The 19,106-nt window shown below is 40.0% G+C and overlaps 1 protein-coding gene across 8 annotated transcripts in view; it reads right to left on the reverse strand.

Annotated features, from left to right (window-relative positions):
- Rabgap1l (RAB GTPase activating protein 1 like) overlaps positions 1-19,106 on the reverse strand; it is a 551,680-nt gene that overhangs the window by 38,213 nt on the left and 494,361 nt on the right. For all 8 annotated transcript variants that reach the window (XM_034512812.2, XM_076941454.1, XM_076941456.1 and 5 more), the window contains one exon: positions 45-137. In XM_034512812.2, coding sequence (XP_034368703.2) covers positions 45-137 — 93 coding nt within the window. The remainder of the gene's footprint in view (positions 1-44; positions 138-19,106) is intronic.

Genomic DNA, 19,106 nt, shown 5'->3' on the forward strand with positions numbered 1-19,106 from the left:
GTCAAGTCCTGATTGCCCTGCTAAGTATTGAGTGTGCCCCATACCTTGTATCTATCCATCGGGTCCTCCTGCTGCAGCTGACTCTCCCGCATTGCCTGATATTCTTTTTCATATTTCTTCAGCTTTTTGGTTGGTACCTGCAGTGTTTGGAAAAGAACATGTTAGATAAGAACCTTATTTTGTTACAAAAAAAAAAAAATCACAAACACTTTTAAAGTGTCTTCCAATTATGTTTCTTGTATTCTAAAGCAGCATTTCCAACTCAAAGGGAGGGGTAAAAACAGGATTCTAGAATAAAGACTAGTAGGCTTTTCCTGTGAAGGCCAGGGCAGTACACACTGCAGGCTTTGTAAACCATGTAGCTGAGGTTAGAAACATTCAACTCCACTGTGACAAAAGGTGCTATGGTCAGTACATAAGCAAATGTGTGTGGCTCTGTTCCAATACTACAAAAATAGTCAAGTTTATCCCTGTTCTACCTACTGCTATGTCACAACATTTTGTGAATAAATTTAATGTTATTAAATTTAATTATCTTTATATATAAAGATAACTGCAAAGTCTGACACTGAAACCTGAAGATTGAGATGATTATATCAAATAAAACAGCAAAATAAAATTCATCTATTTTTTGCTAAAATTATGTCATTTTCAAAAGACAGCTGCTAAACTGTATGTGGCGGCACAGTAGAGGCAGGCAGAACTCCATGAGTCTGAGAACAGCTCGGTCTGACAGGTTCTAGGCTAGTCAGGGCTAGAGGGTGAGACCTTATTATAAAATAAAACAAAAAAGACAGTTGCTCATTTTTCTCTAAAGATCATAACCTTTCAATATTAGAATTCTAAGAACCAACAAAGGATATGGCCCACAGAATTTGTCAGTAAAGAAACCAGTGTTGAACTATCTATGAATTGTAATATTTCAACAACTAGACACTTAGCTGCTTGGCACAGTTATTCTCTTATAAATCTCTACTAGGTAAAAGTTATTAGGAGAATTAAATGATGGAACAGCTAATGTGTCTAAAACACTGCTTGGTCAGTAGATAGTTTTAATAAAAACATACTCAGTAAAAATTAATGTATGGACTCCATTCTGTTCCATGTCTATTTCAACACTGTATAACAAAAAATACATAATGTTCTTAGTGGTGCTAGGGATTAAACTCAGGGCCTCGCATGTGTTAGGAAGTGTTCCACCACTGACCTACATCTAAGCTCTACAGAATTCTTTCAAACATCATAATTCCCTTAATTCTAGATCCTAAAGAGACTTAAAGAAAAGTTTATTCTGGATTGTTTTAAAGACTATAAAATGCTATGTTGTTGTCTTCTTGAGGAATCAGCCAAAGCAAGGAGTATAAATAAGTCTATCCTCTTTGCAGACACCATACTTATGAAAGGGTAGGGCTCATCCTAAGCCTCAAGTTGCTTCCTGTTAAGTTCACTATACAACGTTTAGAAAATAGAAGGGTCAAAAAGAACTCAAATGAAAACAGGCTTTTCTCGGGTGAGGATAATCTCAATTTCCTGTAATCAGGCCAGAAGGTTTGTTAGCAGATGGCAGACATTGTTCTTTCTTTCTGATTACCTGGTATTCATCAGCCCGAGCACTGTGATGTACTGCAGTGATCTGCTTTTGACCACAACTACGAATTTTCACAAACATGGTCCAAATCTGATACACAGATCAAACTATTCAATAACTACATTATGAGAACTTTCACCTGGCTCTCAGGGCAATATCTTCCAGTCAATCAAGGAAGGACATTCTCCAGGGTGTGACTGAACTGCAAAGCCACTGCTGAATCTTGTCATGAGACTCACTAACCCTCCATTAGTCCATCAACAGTGACTTCCCCTAGCACACTGTGACCAACTGGACTGAACAGAAAGCAAAGTGCCATTTGCCTGTGATAGCTAAACATTTCTTTTTGATTTTCATGGTCCCCCCTCCCCCCATACGTTTTCCTTTCAGTTCTCTACATGTTAATCATTCATTCAGAAAAATGAAAACAGATTCTCAAGATCAAGTAGCATATCACTGGTGCTGAGACTGCCCTGAGCTATGGAAAAGCAGGAAAAAGTCTGGTTTTCAGCAGTTAACAGGATGCAGGGTACAGGGCACGAGGCATGAAGGGACCTGTTAAAGGGAGTAGACTCCAGCAGCAGTCTCCAGTGAATCAGAAGTCTTTCCTAACCAGGGACTAGGTGAAGCATCAGCCCCATGTGAATGTATTTTAAATATAGTTCTACGGTGGATCCATTGATCAGTAATGTAAAGCAGGCTTATTCCCTGAAAAGTCTTCAAACTATTAACATGTATCTGCTGTGTAAAACTCAAGCTTACTGTTCATACGAAGAGTTTCATTTCAATGCAGAAAAAATAAAAAAAGCATTTAACACTTTCAAATATCTATATCTATCTATCTATCTATCTATCTATCTATCTATCTATCTATCTATATGTTTAAAAATGTACTAAACACCCTCAGGAAGTGAATCCTTTCCCCATCTGGCTGAGACACTAACATGTTTGGCTTCATTTTCTTTAGGGAAGGAGAACAGGTTCCCAGAGCAATATGTTGCTAGGAGACCTTCCAAGCTTATTTATCTAGTGCTGTGGGGCGAGAGCAAACCTCCACCTGTAAGTGGCACAATGTGAAGGGGTGGGGATGAACCGGGAAAGTCAGCAGGGCTCCTGTGAGGCTCTTGGAATATGTGAGGTAATCAAGAAAACGGTGCCTTCACATTCTCATGTTACACTTCAGGAATAAATACAATTATGTTGTTTAGGGAATGGAATGTGGAAATTTGCAAATTTTCTTACTTTAGAAAGGAATTAAAGAAAACCTCTTCAGTATGTAGTTTTCATTAAAAGAACAAAAGGTCAACTAAACAGTATTAAAATTGAAAGAATTTATTGTCTCAACCGTATGTTTATCCCCTTAAGTAAAATCAATTTACTGGAGGTCCGCACTTGAAGAATTTATTAAGAATCAGCACTCCTTTTGGGGCTGAATGGTTGGGTGTGCGTTGTTCCACCAGCTGAACACCACTCTGCCTTTCCAGAACTTCCTGTTTGGCTGGATTCAGGGAATGAGTACAGCTGACAACAAGCACTTATTATTTCAAAATGTCACTCTAGAAAGGCTGGAGATACAACTCTGAGGTATAGGGCTTTGCTTATCAAGACCTCAAATTTAATCTTCCAAGCTATATTTTAGGAATTTTAAAACAACAGGAAAGTAGAACTGGATTCCAGGTCTGGCAGGGCTACAGCAGCAACTGTGTAGACATCCAGCTGAAAGCTGACATGCTGGATGCCGGCTACACTCTGGGGGACAGCATCGTTAGACAGAACCAATATTTTAAATCATCCATGTTAGAGACATGTTTCACAGTACTTGGGCCTGACACAGAGACTGATGTAGTAAATATCTATTTATACAGTAGCTAAACAGAGCTGGAGGGACCTTTAGAGACTGTCTGGCCACTTGTCAACCTTTTTTTTTAGGATGATGAAGCTGAACAAATGTGGCCAAGTTCTGGGTGCAGCCAAACAATCCCCCGACCTGTTCTAGGCTCCCAGGTGTGGATACGGCCACCTCACAGGTGAAATGCTTCCCAGTCTGGCTGATGCTAATGCCACTTTTTAAAAATTGCTTTTCCTCTTAATAAACTTTAAAAAATAAGAAAGCAATCAACTTGGAAACAGAAGTCGAAGTAGAAAAATAGCTACTCAAAACTGACTACAGGCTTATCCTAGGACCTGTAAATATGTTGTTTTACAGTACAAAGCAAATAGATTTTCAAATGTGACTAAGTATAAGGACTCTGAGATTGAAATATTTTAGATTATTGGGTAGGCCCTGTGTAATTACATGAATCATTAAAAGAGAATTTTGCCAACTTCACTGAGATGTGACTACTGCCAACGGGCTAATCTACTGCTGCTGCTGGCTTTGGGAAGCAGAACTCTCCCAGGAAAGGAATGTGAGCAGCCTTTACATGCTAGAGAAAGCAAGGAAATAGACCTCCCTAAAGGAACACAATCCTGAGAACACCTTCATTTTGGATCAGTGACACTCATGTTTTCTTCTAACCCACAAATCTGTAATACACACGTCCTTATAATTGCTTAACTTAGTGATTTACCATGGTATCAAGAGGGAACTAAAACAATACATTAAGTGCTATTAGTTGTACCATTAAATGTTTACAAACAGAAGTCAGCAGAGTCTTTATATGTTTGCTAAAAGCAAGAATGACACAATTGTATGAACATTCCAGAATTAAATCCATTACTGTGCATGCTACTTAAAAATTGAAAAAAGAAAACCCACCCTTCCTCTTCCTATAACCGACTGAAAGAGTGATTATAAAATAAACTATAAACAGTTATACCTCGTGTTACAGATGCCAGGATGAAACTAGACAGAGTAAATGACCGTTAAAGGTCATGTGGTCCAGCTGAAGTGCAAATTCATGTGGTCCCTTTGGGCTTTCTCTTCACATCATTCATTACACTGGCTATGGGATTTCTGAAGTTGCATCCAGAAATGAGCAATATCCACAGGCATTTTCATTATAGTCTCATTACCTTCCATTTTTAAAATGTCTTTCACACCCTCTAAAACAGTGGTTCTCAACCTTCCTAATGCTGCAACCCTTTAAAACAGTTCCTCTTGTTGTGGTGACCCAACCATAACATTATTTCATTGCTACTGGGTAACTGTAAGTTTGCTACTGTTATCAATCATAATGTAAATATCTGATATGCAGGATATCTGATATGTGACCCCCTGAGGGGAATCACAACCCATAGGTTGAGAAACACTGCTCTAAAATGATATGATGACCAGTATTTTGAAGGACACTGCCTTTTCATTTATTTCCCAGATGCTGCTGCTTAGTGGGTATAAATTCAAAACCACCTAGGAACCTTTAACTCCACTGCTGGTACTAATGCCCTCACCTGCCACTTACTGATGAGAGTATGTCATACTCCGTTGTAATCAGGAAATGAGAAAGAAGGGAGTCTAGTAAGTTTAAGGCCGAGGGGAATGGTAGGGAGCTGGTAGAAGAGCATTACAGAGCAGTCATCACACAGCTGTCTTACTTTCTTTCCACATCAATCACGCTAGTCTCAGTCAGAGATATTGGAGAGGAGGATTGCAAAAGAATATAGCTTGTGTGTTCCTTACAGGAAATGTGCAGGCTGAGAAATGCTTTGGATTTTGAAATCTGGATATTTGCAAATATGTAAAGAAGTACCTCGGAGACAGGATCCAAGTATAACCACTGAATTCATTTATGTTCCATATACACCTTATATACTAACTAGAAAATGATTTAAACAGTTATAGCACGTGTGTAGGTTTCTGTGTGAGCATGTGTGTGCACATGAGAGTGTTCACACTTCTACATGTACTTGTGAAGGCAAGAGGAGGTTATCAGTGTCTTGTTCTGTCACTTTCAGCCTTATTCCTTTAAGATGGTGTCTCTGACTGAACCTAAAGTTCAACTGGTGGATGGACAGAAGCCCAGCACATTCTACTGTGTCCACTCCCTGGTGTGCTAGGGTTACAGGTGGGTGTACGACCATGCTCAGCTTTTAAGAGAGTGCCAAGATCTAACTCGGGTCTTCATGTTGTACAGCTACTGCTCTGCACTCTGCATAAACCCTGTATTGTGTTTTGACTCCCCATATGAAATCAGGTATAGAATTTTCTACTTCTGTTAGTCAATACTAAAAATGCTTCAAGTTTTGGAGCATTCCAGATTAGGAATGTTTAATATGTACACTCAGGTTCCATCACTCTCCACAGTCTGTCTGTCTGTCTGTGTCTGTCTGTCTCTGTCTGTCTCTGTCTCTGTCTCTGTCTCTGTCTCTCTCTCTCTCATTTAATAGTGTATTTCTTGAGGCTGTGCAGACGACTCAAGTGGGTAAAGTGCTTGCTGCATAAGCATGGGACTTGAGCCTGTATGACCAACACTTAAGAAGAATAACAAACAAAGTTCTGGGTGGCAACCATCCCAGAACTGGAAAGTGGTGACAGGAGGATCCTGGAGACTTGCTAAGACAGTCTGTCTAGCCAATCAGTGAGCTCTAGGTCCAGTGAGAGATGCTATCTCAAAAAATAAAGTAACAGATGAGGCATGTAAGGTCAGCCTGTGAGCCTCATATGCACAGGCATGGGTGTGGGTACCCACAGCACATGGGGTACATCAGAAAGAGTGTATTTCTCAGTTTTAGATGTAGTCAAACAGTTTGACTGTTTAAAATTGTTTTCTATTCATTCCAAATGAACTTGCTGTAATGGTCTTGAATTTACTAATGAAAGATTTCACCTTCTTTTGTCTTTTTGCTTTATTATCTATTTTGCTATTTTATCTATTTTCTATATCACTTATTAATATTTGAATTTCACATGTATTGTGGCTCTTATAAATTATATCACAGTTTATTTATTGTGTGTGTATGCATGCACATGTGTCCCCCAGTGTTTGTGGGGACAGAGGACAATGTGTGGGAGCTGGTTTTTTCCTTTTACCATGTGTGGGTCCCAGGGATCAAACTCAAGTTTTCAGCCTTGGTGTCAAAACCTTTACCCAACAAGTCATCCACTAGCCCAAATTTCTGAGTCATTAGCTGGCCTAAATTTTATGTATAGTATAATTTTGAATTAAATGTTTTTTTAAGCCAGTGAGATGGCTCAGTGGGTAGAGGTGCCTGGAAACCTAAGTTCAAATCCCAGAGGCTCCACAAATGACTGACACTATAAAGCCGTCCTCTGACTTCCACATCAGTGTGGTAGCATGCACATTCACACACATATCACACAGTGGAAAACTCTGTAAATATATATTTGTCTTATAATTATGATTTAGTTAAATTTCCCTATCAATAAATGCAATCAATCTTTGCATGTTTAGGAATTAAAGTGCTTCCCAACATCATAGATCTTAAATTTGGGATAGTTACTAATTAGACAACCAAATCAATTTTATTTTATTTTATTTTATGTATGGGTGTTTTGCCTGCATGTACATCTGTGTATCATGAATGTGCCTGGTGCCCTCCTGAAGGAACCTTGGATCTTCTAGAACTGGAGTTATAGCTGTGAGCTTCTATCTTGATTCTGGCAATTCAACACGGGTCTGCTGGAAGAGCAATCAGTACTCTCTCCAGCCCCAACAACAGATATCTTAAGAAACAAAAATGCATCCGCTATGTTATCTTAAAGAAAAATATTAACAGAGAAAAAGAAACACATGATAATATACATGTGAAGATTTTCAGCCCGGCATATACAATGTAAATGGCATGATCTTTTGTTTACACCCGCAGATGCTGAGTTCAGGATTCAAGGTCTTGCCCATGCTAGGCAAGCACTCTACCCCTGACCCACATGCAGGTAGGATGAGCTTTGTGCATATCCCACCCAACTTCCAGGCATCCCTGGCTCCATGGATCTCACTTATGAATGTCAGCAATACTCTCTTCTCACCGCAACAAGCAGGATATTTTCAAACTGGGACTGGCAGGTTTGAGTGGTCTATGATCAACATGGGATTTGCATTGCAAATTACTTAGCTAACCTGCCAATAAATAAAGGATGCCTGCAAGGTTTGCAGTATGACATCCTGGTGTCTGCTTCCCTCTGTTGGCTGTGTGTGTGTGTTAGAGATAGGGGCTCACTATGTACCCCAGGCTGTATTCAAACCCACTATGTGACCAATGATGGCCTTTAGTCCTGATATTCTGGGATTACACATGAATGCTACCATATCCTGCTTTTTCCTTCTGCATTTAAAACTTATTTTTATCTTACTGATTCATTTTGAGAGAGAGATGGAAAGAAGCTTCATGTCTAAGATCAAAGGAAAACTTGCAGGAATTGTTTTTTTCCTTTCTTCCACCAAGGGGTCCCTGGGATCAAAAGTGCCTTTAAATGCTAAACCACCATGCTAACCACTTTTGTTGTTTTTTGATCAGCATTAACTGGTGTTAAAAATGTGTGGAATTATTTCAGGTCAAAACTTTTCCTAACAGCTTTAGAGTGATAACTTAGAAATGCCAGCACTTAAGCCTTTTCAGAGGCAAGTTACTCAGAATTTACACGTGAGAACAATGACAAGAGGCAGCACGCAGCAGGCTGTGCAGCTGAACGGTCAGAAATGTGCAGACAGGAGTCCTCAACAGCCCATCTCTGTACCTTTCCTCTTCCACCTACAACATAAGACAGGGCTCCCTGGGAGGCTTAAAAACTAGACATGTGTCTAATTACCACAAATCTACAGATGATCAACAGGTACAAGGTAGAGCAAGAGGAAATTTGTCCTGTGAAAGGCAGTGAGGGAGGAGCACCTCAGTGAAGAGGATTCTCGCTATGCTTGTTTTGGGTACACTTCCTTCTTCAATGAGAAGATACCATTTCTCCTGTGCTCAAAGTAACACTGAGGGGTGCAGAGATGCTTCAGAGATTGAGAGCTCTTGCAGAGGACCTGGATTTAATTCCCAGAATCCACATGGTATCTTATAACTATCTGTTTAAGTCCAATTCCAGGGGATCTGATGCTTTCTCCTTGTCTTGACAGGTACCAAGCAATGCATGTGACAAACATACATACATGTATTAAAGTAGTCACATACACAAAATGAAAATAAGTAAATTATTTTAAGAAGTAACACTGGGCCAGTCATTTGTAAAAACTATTTACAGAATAGCTCGAGAAATCTATTTCTTTTATAATTGAAAGATATTTTTAAAAAAATATATCAAACCAGACATGGTGGCACAGGCCTAAATTACATGTCCAAGACTTGCCTGGACTACAGAGACAGTTGAAAGTTTGCCTAAACAACTTACTGAGACCCTGTCTCAAAACAAATAAAAAACAATATCTCTCAATAGCAGAGTGATAGCCTAGAACGAATGAAGCCCTAAGTTCAAGCCATGGTACCTCCTAATATTACAATAATTTAAAATTATGAATGTATGTAAAAGATGGTGATATTAATCCCTGCTTAGTATGTTAAAGTAAAAAGCTGATAGGACTCTTTCTTAGTCACTGTCGTATGGCTTGTGAAGAGACACCATGACAAAGGCAGCTCACATGAAAGAAGGATTTAACTAGGGGCCTGCTTACAGTTTCAGAGGATACAGTCATGGCTGGGAGCATGGCAGGAGCATGGTAGTACCATGGTACTAGAACAGTAGCTGGAAGCCATAGCCTGACCCACAGGCAGAGCAGAGAGACTCACTGGGCCTGGCATGGGCTTTTGAACCATCAAAGTTCATCCTCAGTGGATACATACAGTTCTTCCAACAAAGTCACATCTTCCAATCCTTCTAATCTAGTGGTTCTCAACCTGCCTAATGCTGTGACCCTTTAACACAGTTCCTCATGTCATGACCTCTAACCATAACATTATTTTTATTGCTACTTCATAACTAATTTTGCTACTGCTATGAATAATGATGTAAATATCTGATATGTAGGATATCTGACATGCAACCCCTGTGAGAGAGTCATTCAATCCCCAAATGGGTTGTGATCCACAGGTTGAGAATGGCTCTTCTAATCCTTTCAAAGAATTGCACTCCATGGTAACTAAGCATTCAAACATATGAGCTTATGTGGACTATTCTCATTCAAATCACCACAGACTCAGGCTAATATTTTTCAAAGCAAATGTTCTGGGTTCTAGGATCAATAAACCATTCCATTTCATATATCAATCACTCAATGAAGAAAATAGACATAAAATATATTTTGAGGGACTTGAAAAGGTTTTTAAGATAGGATTTTAGTCACTTCTGCAAGAATTTATCAATCTGGATACTAAGTGGGTCAGAGGTTACCAGAGTTACAATGGTCAGTTTGCAACAGTTTGCAAAGTAAAAGACCAGAGAGGAAATGAACAGAAGCCAAGAAATGTCCAAAGAGAGATCACATTCTGTGGGTTTCACCTCGGTCCCCTTCACATTAGACAGCAACACAAACTATGACTCTTTATGCTTTTAACAATAAGAGAAATGGGACATTAGTCAATGATACTTTATCTACAAGATTAAGAAGTAAAATTAACAAGCCATCAGAGCCTATAAAAGTCTGTTAGACAATTTCTAACATGGATCACAATAATGTAAGAGGGCAGAGAAAAGGAACACACGCATTTCTTCTAACTCACAAAGCTACAGCAACCAATTTACTAAGTGTTCCCTCTTCAACTCATCTTGTGCATCCCTCATTACCACCCCAGCTTTACAAACCATGGGCACCAATCCCCAAGGCCTCAAATCTAATGCCTTATGGCAAATTGATGTCACCCATATTCCCCAATTCGGTAGACAAAAATATGTTTTTGTCACCATAGACACTTACTCACATTTTGTATGGGCTACAGCCCAGACAGGTGAAAACTCAAAAAGGCTGATCTACCATATGCTCTCTACCTTTGCCATCATGGGCATTTCTCAACAGATAAAAACTGATAACGGCCCCGCCTTCACTAGCTCTCAATTTAAAACCTTCTGTGCACACTGGGAAATTGCCCATCATACAGGAATTCCCCACAACCCTCAGGGTCAAGGAATAATAGAAAGCACACACCAGACCCTGAAGGCCCAGCCCCAGAAACAACAAACCACTACTTATCCCCCTAATGTACAATTAATGATGGCCCTGACTACCCTAAACATATTCAACATCTACAAAACCTCCAAACACCCTCCTATTTCCCTTCATTGGCACACAAGAACCATCCTGTTGTCTGAGAGCTTCCGTCGTGGACCCTTCCCTATTCCCCAGCTAGCCAGCTCCAGAGCTGTTAACACTGGGCAAGGGATCTACCGCCTTTCCCTGCTACCTAGCCGGCAGCGCTTCCTGGCTTAGTAAAGAGCTGTAACACTTCAGAACCCGCCGGCTCTCCCGGAACCTGCCTGGGACACCAGGCTGCCTCCTTGTCAGCTAGTTGGCTCCTTATTGGCCCAGCCCCGGCCTGGATCGGTTCAGCAAGGAGAGACAGGGGCAACACCTGGGAGAGACCGGTCATCGACAGGGCCAGGCAATCTCCCCTCCTGCTCGCAGTCTGTGTCCTTTGGCCTCGACCTCCCATATCAGGTCTGGACGGAGATCTACAGACAGCAGAAACGCAAGCCGGAGGCGGCACGGAGACAGTAGTGAGCCCTCCCTGCTCTCACCTTGTCCCCAGCCAGGAGATCATCGTGGGACCCTCCAGAACAAGGGTCCTACAAACTCACACTAACCACCTCTGGCGCTGAACTTGCTACCCTCTCTTCTGACATGTCTGGTTTCCTAACTACGAATGCCTACAGATACACACACCTGTGACAGATTCCTGAACCCATTATTGATTAATTGTATGTGGGCCATTTGGGGGTGTTTACTGTTCTTTGCAGAATGTAGCATACTTAAAGTATCTATAAATAGAGCTCCTGAAATATTGATTTCCATTTTCTTTGCCCTATTTAAATATCAGCTGCCTGGTCCGGAGGCTACAGCAGCTTTAGGAGATGTACATTTATAAGATCTGCTTACCTGTCCATCTCTAATCTCTTTTTTCTGTCATCTTAGATTAAACAAATTATTTTTGTTGAATTCCCTAGCACTTCTATTATAAAACTGTCTTATTAATAAATAATTCTGGAAATAAAGGAATTTCTGCATTATCTGCATGTTGGCAATGTTCAGATTTATAGTTTATGGTTGTGCAGGCTGGTTTTAAGGCAACTTGACTGAAGCTAGAGTCATCTGTAATGAGGGACCCTCATTTGAGAAAATGCCTCCATTTAAATGTAGAACATTCTCTTAATTAGTCAATAATGGGGGAGGGCCAGTCCACTGTGGGTGGTGCCATTTCTGGGCTAGTTCGTGGTTTCTATAAGAGGCAGGAGGAGCCAGCCATAGTGAGAAAGCCAGTAGACAACACTCTTCCAAGGCCTCTACATCAGCTCCTGCCTCCAGGTCTTGCCCTGCTTGAATTCCTTTCCTGACTTCCTTTAATGGTGAACAGTGCCGTGGAAGTGTGAGCCAAATAAACCCTTTCCTTCCCGACTTGATTTGGTCATCGTGTTTCATCACAGCAATCGTAACCCTACCTAAAACACTGATTTAGAGCTTCCACTGTACTTAACCACATATCCAAAGGCTAAAAATCATTTGGGTGGTTCCCGTATGAGAAACTTGAATCCTGTACTCACTCCCATCCTACCCTCAAGCATGCTTTTTCCCATGGTTCATCTTCTATCTGGAAACTCATGTCATTCACCAGAAGTGACCTTGACTTCCTCCTTCACCGATACTCACATATGTGAGAGCCTATGCTTGCTTCTCCCTCTAAGCTTCATCGGCAGGGCCTGGTTCACGCCTTGCTTCTCTCGGCAGGACTATTACATAACATCCATCCTTGTCTTGGTGTCTTGGCACTCTTCTAGAAATATTTTCACTGCAATTTTTTTTCAGAAGCAAATAAGGCATTATGTTCCCTAGAACTTTTCAGTCGCTTTCTGCTGCACTAAGCAAAAACACTTAGCAAGAATCTGGTGGCCCACTGAATTCTGATCTGTATTTTCTTCATGTCATAATTTGCAAAAATCAAAAAGTGATCATGACAATTTGTCCTGTGAAGTTTTTATCCCATATTTTAAACATAGCTATATTAGTGTCTATTTTATTATAGTAGAGGGACATAATTTATTATGTAATGAATATATACACTGAAAGTATGGGGTAAATTTAATTTTTTTACTGACAAGGATATGTAGTCAAAGAGTTAGGGACAAACAATTTCTGCTCTAGCCACACTGCATATTTTATTCTTTTATTTATTTAATTAATTAATTAATTAATTAATTTATTTATTTATTTTTTGGTTTTTCAAGACAGGGTTTCTCTGTGTAGCCCTGGCTGTCCTGGAACTCACTCTGTAGACCAGGCTGGCCTCGAACTCAGAAATCTGCCTGCCTCTGCCTCCCAAATGCTGGGATTAAAGGCGTGTGCCACCACTGCCCGGCCATATTTTATTCTTTTAAAAAACATTTTTTGTGTTTTTTTTCTCTCTCTCTCTGTGTGTGTGTGTGTGTGTGTGTCTGTGTGTACTTATATACAACCAACTGAGCTACTCAACTCATGGATGGGCATATAGTTATTTTAATTCCTGACCAGAAGATAATGAACCTTAGATCCCTGTCAATATATGGCATAAAAAAACCATATGAACACCTTCACTTTAATTTTTCTAGGCAAGCTAGAAAAACAAAGGTCAAATAGTCTCTAAAGTTGGTAAGCAAGGGATTTAATTCTGGGAGAAACTTGCTTAAAATTCCATAAAGTCTTAAGGACGCAAGCTAAAACAATATATTTTCTTTCTGTCACAACCTTCTGGAAAAAAAGAAAACCGCGTTGAGAGCACAAGTGAGCCAAAAGATTTACAGCTTAAAGCAAGGGATTTATATCCTGGTACTGGGATTCATCAGCTCTCAGATGGACAGCTTCTGCAGCCTGAATATTCGCTGAGAACACCCTTCTTTGTGTATTATTTCTTACACTTATTTCTTTCTGTTTCGACTCCACACTGTACTAATTTATATAAATAATGCTAGGGTTTTTTTTCTTCACTCCCAGAATGCAATAGATGCTGTGGAATTTTTTATTGTTTTTTAAATCTCTTTCTTGGATTCTTTGCACTTCCAAGAGAGGAAGAAGACATTTAGTCTGCTTTTAAATTAAGCAATAAAAATTCTGTGACTATATTGGTTATCTTCAATCTGGAGCTAAATTATTAAAATTCTAATTCTTTTTCACTTTGCAAAAATTAAGAAGCAGTAATATCTTAAGTTGATATACCATATTGCATGCTTTGATTTCTGTTTTAGGAGAAATACTCAAAATCTACTATAACCTCTCAAGTGAAATTCCATCTTTAAAGGACTTCTGGGTTAGAAATGTATCACCGAGAAATTTAAGTATAAGAGCTGGAGAGAGCTCCGTGGTTAATAGCATTGGCTGCTCTTCAAAGATCCAGGTTCAATTCCCAGCACCCACATGACAGCTCACAACTGTCTGTAGCTCCTATTCCAGGTGGTCTGACACCCTCACACAGATATACATGTAGGCACAACATCAATTTATATAAAAAGTAAAAATAAGTAAATCAAAAAAAGAAATTTCAGTATAGTGTTTGGAGAATAAAAGAATGACTATCAAGTCCAAAAAATTAAGATTACAAATTGGATTATATTGCATTAAATTTGAATATATGTTGGATGGTACTGGTTTGATTCCATAAAGTAGATTAATCAGATATGGTTCCAAAACTGGTCTAGAGGAAGCCAGAACAGCTGGGCATCATGAGTGAGCTAATCAAGTGTATTTGAAACTAGAGAATGAGAAGAGAGTTGGAATGACCAGGGAGTCAAGGGGAGACTGTTCTCTGTTCATATTTAACTCGACAAGCACCGTAGCAGCATTGTACTAACTTTGTAAAAACATACAGGATGCTAAGATGTAAGGTTTGGAGTGTTGAATGTTGTTGTTGTTGCTGCTGCTGCTTTTGAGATGCAGTCTTTCTATGTAACACTGGCTGACCTGAAACTTATGTAGTTCAGGCTGGCCATGAACCTGCATCAATTCTCCTTCTTTGTCATTCAAAAGCAAAACTATAAACACACACACACATACAGACAATCACAGAGAGAGAGAGAGAGAGAGAGAGAGAGAGAGAGAGAGAGAGAGAGAGAGAATCACACACACTCACCCAATAGCGCGCGCGCACACACACACTTACTTCTTAACATGGCAAAAAAAAGGTATTCCAATATCTGTATTTTTTAAAAATCACCCATATTCATTATGGGGGTATATACCAGTAGTTCTAGAATCTGTAAGGCTGAGGCAGGAGGATCACTGAGAGTTATAGGCCAGCATGGACTCCATAACAATATCAAGCCAACCATACATTGTTTTAAAAACAACAAAACCATAGCAATGACAAAATACACATACTCAAATCATCTACCCATTCAGTCCTTACACCAGCAATTATTGCCTATCACTATGCTGTAGGCCTAGACATGCCAATAATCATACAATTAAAATATATTGTAATCATAATCATACAAATAAATATATATTTATTAAGTTAGTATATTGCTGAGGGAGGAGTGGCATTGGAGGGATAGTGCCTGGCTCTCCTTTTGACTACTTCTCTGAGGAATGAGAATGAAACTAAACTCAGAGTAAAACAGACAGTCCCAAGTGGACAGGAAGAGCATTCCAGGTATGGGGACAGTGGACACAGAAGGGAGGGACTATACAGTTATTAACACAGTGTAGAATGGAAAATCTAGGCCCTCTGTTAAAACTAAGGAGTCAATATGTCAAGATAGAGTAGAAAATCAGGTGTGGAGACCCACATAGCTGCACAGGTCACATATCCATGAAAGGATACCTGTTTGAGGGGTGCAGATCCTTTTGGATCACAGAGAGGAGAGAAAGTGCTAGCCAAGGCCATAGAGTTCTAAGGTACACAGGCACCAGTCTGTCAGGAGAGGAGTTGCAAGAATCAGAGGCCTGCTGCTGTCTACCTCACAGGCCCTGCAACAGTCACTAAGAGCTACTGCACAAGCCAGGCTTACAAAACCATGCTGTCTGCTGAGTGAGACAAGAGCAGTCTGTTTTTAAAGAGCTTAAAGATAATTCCTTAATTTAGGGTTCGGTCTTCTGAGTTCTACAAGGAAAGTATAAGAACCATTTGAGGAAGAGTCAAGACATAAAGATTACTCACTTGAAGTGGAGAACTTCAAAGCAAGCATAGAAGAGAACTGCAAACCGTCTGAAATTAGCATTTGTCTGCCTTGAGGGCAGTGATGCCACCACACCCTACAGGACCAGCAAGCATAGCCAATGCTCCTATGTGTCAGGCACTGACTGCTGTATGCCTTGTATGAGTTAATTCTTTGAGCTTGCCATTAATGAGGCAGGTACCATTATTATCCTGACTGTATAGGCAAAGAAGCGGGCACAGAGAGACTAAGTGATTTACCCAAGGTTATACAGCTAACAGGTTGGGGGTTCATTTAAATATATGAGGTCTAGGTCAAAACTCTGGCCCTGAACTGCTACCTACTATTTTAGTATCATTATGTTTAACTGTGTTTTGTTTATTTAAAATCCATCTGCTGGGGCTAGAGAGATGGCTCACTGATTAAGAGGGTTTACAGCTCTCGCAGAGGACCCAGATTTGGTTTCCAGTGCCCACATGTCGCCGCTCAGCCATCAATAACTCCAGTTCCTAGGGTCCTGACACCCTCTTTGGGCCTCCTCTAACACTTGCATACATGTGGTGGTGGATATAACTCACAAAGGGACATACACATACAGACGAACAATAAATAAACAATGAATCTTTAATCAAATATAAATGTTATAATTGTACCTCTTTTGTTTTTCTTCCCAGTCTTCTGTCACATAGACTTTTGGTTTTTTTGTTTTGGTTTTTTTTTTTTTTTTTGGTTTTTCGAGACAGGGTTTCTCTGTGTAGCCCTGGCTGTCCTGGAACTCACTCTGTAGACCAGGCTGGCCTCGAACTCAGAAATCCGTCTGCCTCTGCCTCCCAAGTGCTGGGATTAAAGGCGTGCGCCACCACCGCCCGGCTCATATAGACTTTTCAAGTCCTTGGTTATTGAGTCATTATATTACATCAAGTTAGGAAGAAGATTTGCAGCAACAACAACAACAACAGCAGCAAAACAGTGCCTGGAACTGGAGACATATCCCAGTGGTTATGAGTGCCCGTTGCTGCTGCTAAGGATGAGAGTTTGGGTCCCAGCACCTCTTTTGGGCAACTCACAATGACGTCTAACTCCAGTTTCAAGTGATCCAACATTCTCTTCCAGCTTCTGCAGGGACCCGCATACCCATTCACATACAGACACAAGACATGCATAAACAAATAATAAAATAAATATTTTTTTAACAAACATAAAAAATAGTCCTCAAACTTTATCTATTTTTATCATCTAGAGCTCAAACTTCCCAATGCTGCCACCGCTTAATATGGTTCCTCATATTGTGGTGACCCCCCCCCCCCAGCCATAAACTGATTTTCATTGCTACTTCACAACTATAATTTTGATACTGCTATGAGCCATGCTGTAAATAAATATCTGGTATGTGGGAGGATATGCAACCTCTGTGGGTGTTCAACCTGCAGGCTGAGAATCAATGACCTAGAGGCTGACTTAGCAGTTGCGAACAGCCTTATAAACAGACTAAGGTCTTACTTTTTAAAAGGTAACATGCAACATGCCACTATTGATACAGTCTGAGGGTATGTCTTTTACAGTGGCCAACTAGAGATCATGTAGTTAAGACTTTCTGTGGCCTATAAGAAGTGTGAGCACTGAATTAAGAGAACTCTGGATGCTCACACAGTGGCCTCCAGATCTCCATGATGCAGTGTTGCTCCTGTTCCTTACAGACTGGGGAAGAGCAGGTCTATGCTCACCACATCAACAGATGCTTCCTGGCTATGAGGCACTATTCCAAATACTATGAACAAAGATGGTCTGAAACAACTCTTTCGATGAAAAACTTGAATGTCATAACAGAAATACTAACCCCATGCTATTGTGGGTTAGAATATAGCAGACTTTTACAAATTTACTAAAAACTTTGGGACAGAGTACATGTAGACAGGATGTGAGGACTGTCATACAAGAAGGCTTTGTAACTGACCATGTAAGTCTCAGGATCTCAGTAGGGTAGTCACCAAGTGCTAGAAATAGAGACATCGCAGTTCTGTCCCACACTCTCACTGTCATATAGAAAAGATGGTTACTATTGGGTAGTAGTAGCCAATAAACCCAGATATTGTAGACATCCCAGCTACCCAGTGTCTTAACCTAAAACTCATGCATGGCCAGAAAACTCTATATGATATTTTTTAATCAATCCAATTTAAAATTATTTTTGATATACTCTATGCTCATTAGAAAATTGGTGTGGATTCAAATACAATTGGATTAAATTCATAGTACTTATCTTCTAACTGGGCCTTTTCAACATCAATCCCTAAATCCATATTAGTGTGCTACCCCTCTCCATATATGTGTGCATCAAGCATCTATTAATCATGTCAAGGAATAGATGTATTTTCCCCTATTATTTAAATAAAACAAAAGAAAATTTCCTGAAGGTAAGGGAGGAAACTAAGAAAGTGAAGGCCTACCAGCTATGCTGAGTTACAGTTGCCTGTGTGAAAGGCTAGACAATCTGAAGGAAGGCACCTGTAAAGAAGGCTAAAAAGTATGAGCTGGGACCCAAGTGCAGCCAACCTATATTGCTGTCACTTGATTAAAGTGAGAATCTATTCTAGTAGTTGGTGATTCAATGACTGGGTTTTCTGATGAACAGTCTTACCAGATATTTGTATCTCTTTTAGATATAAAAAGCAAGTTATGACATGAAGGGGCCTTACAGGAGTTATCAGGCAGAATAACTGATACTGGAAGTCTTGTGTGTTTGTTTTGTGGTGTTGAGGATCAAAAGCAGGTTTTGACACATGCCAGCAACAATGCTACCCATTCAGCCACACCTAGCATTTATCTCACCACTCCTATTTCCCAGAACTCTCTTAAAAAATAATCTTGGGACTAGAGAAATGCCTCAGTGGCTAAGAACACTTGCTGTTCTAGCAGAGGACTTATGTTTTGTTACCAGCACACACGGTGACTCACACCTGAAATTCCAGTTCCAGAATATCTAATGCACTCTTTTGACCTCGCAGGTCCCAAGAAGGCACATAGCACACAGGTATACATACAAGCAAAGCAGTCATAAACATAAAAGAAATCCTTTAAAAATTGTTTAAGTGATGAGCCAGGTTTGGTATCAAATGCCTGTAATTGCAGTGCTGGAAAGAAGAAGCAGGAGTGTCAGGTGGTCAAGTTTCTCCTCAGCTACACAGCAAGTTCAAGGTCAGTGCGGGCTACAGGAAACTTTATTTCACAAAACAAAATGTGTGATGGTTAATTATCACTGTCAACTTACTGGAGTTGGCCTCTCCTATGAAG

The sequence above is a fragment of the Arvicanthis niloticus genome, chromosome 10, assembly GCF_011762505.2.
Source record: "Arvicanthis niloticus isolate mArvNil1 chromosome 10, mArvNil1.pat.X, whole genome shotgun sequence".
Classification (NCBI taxonomy): domain Eukaryota; kingdom Metazoa; phylum Chordata; class Mammalia; order Rodentia; family Muridae; genus Arvicanthis; species Arvicanthis niloticus.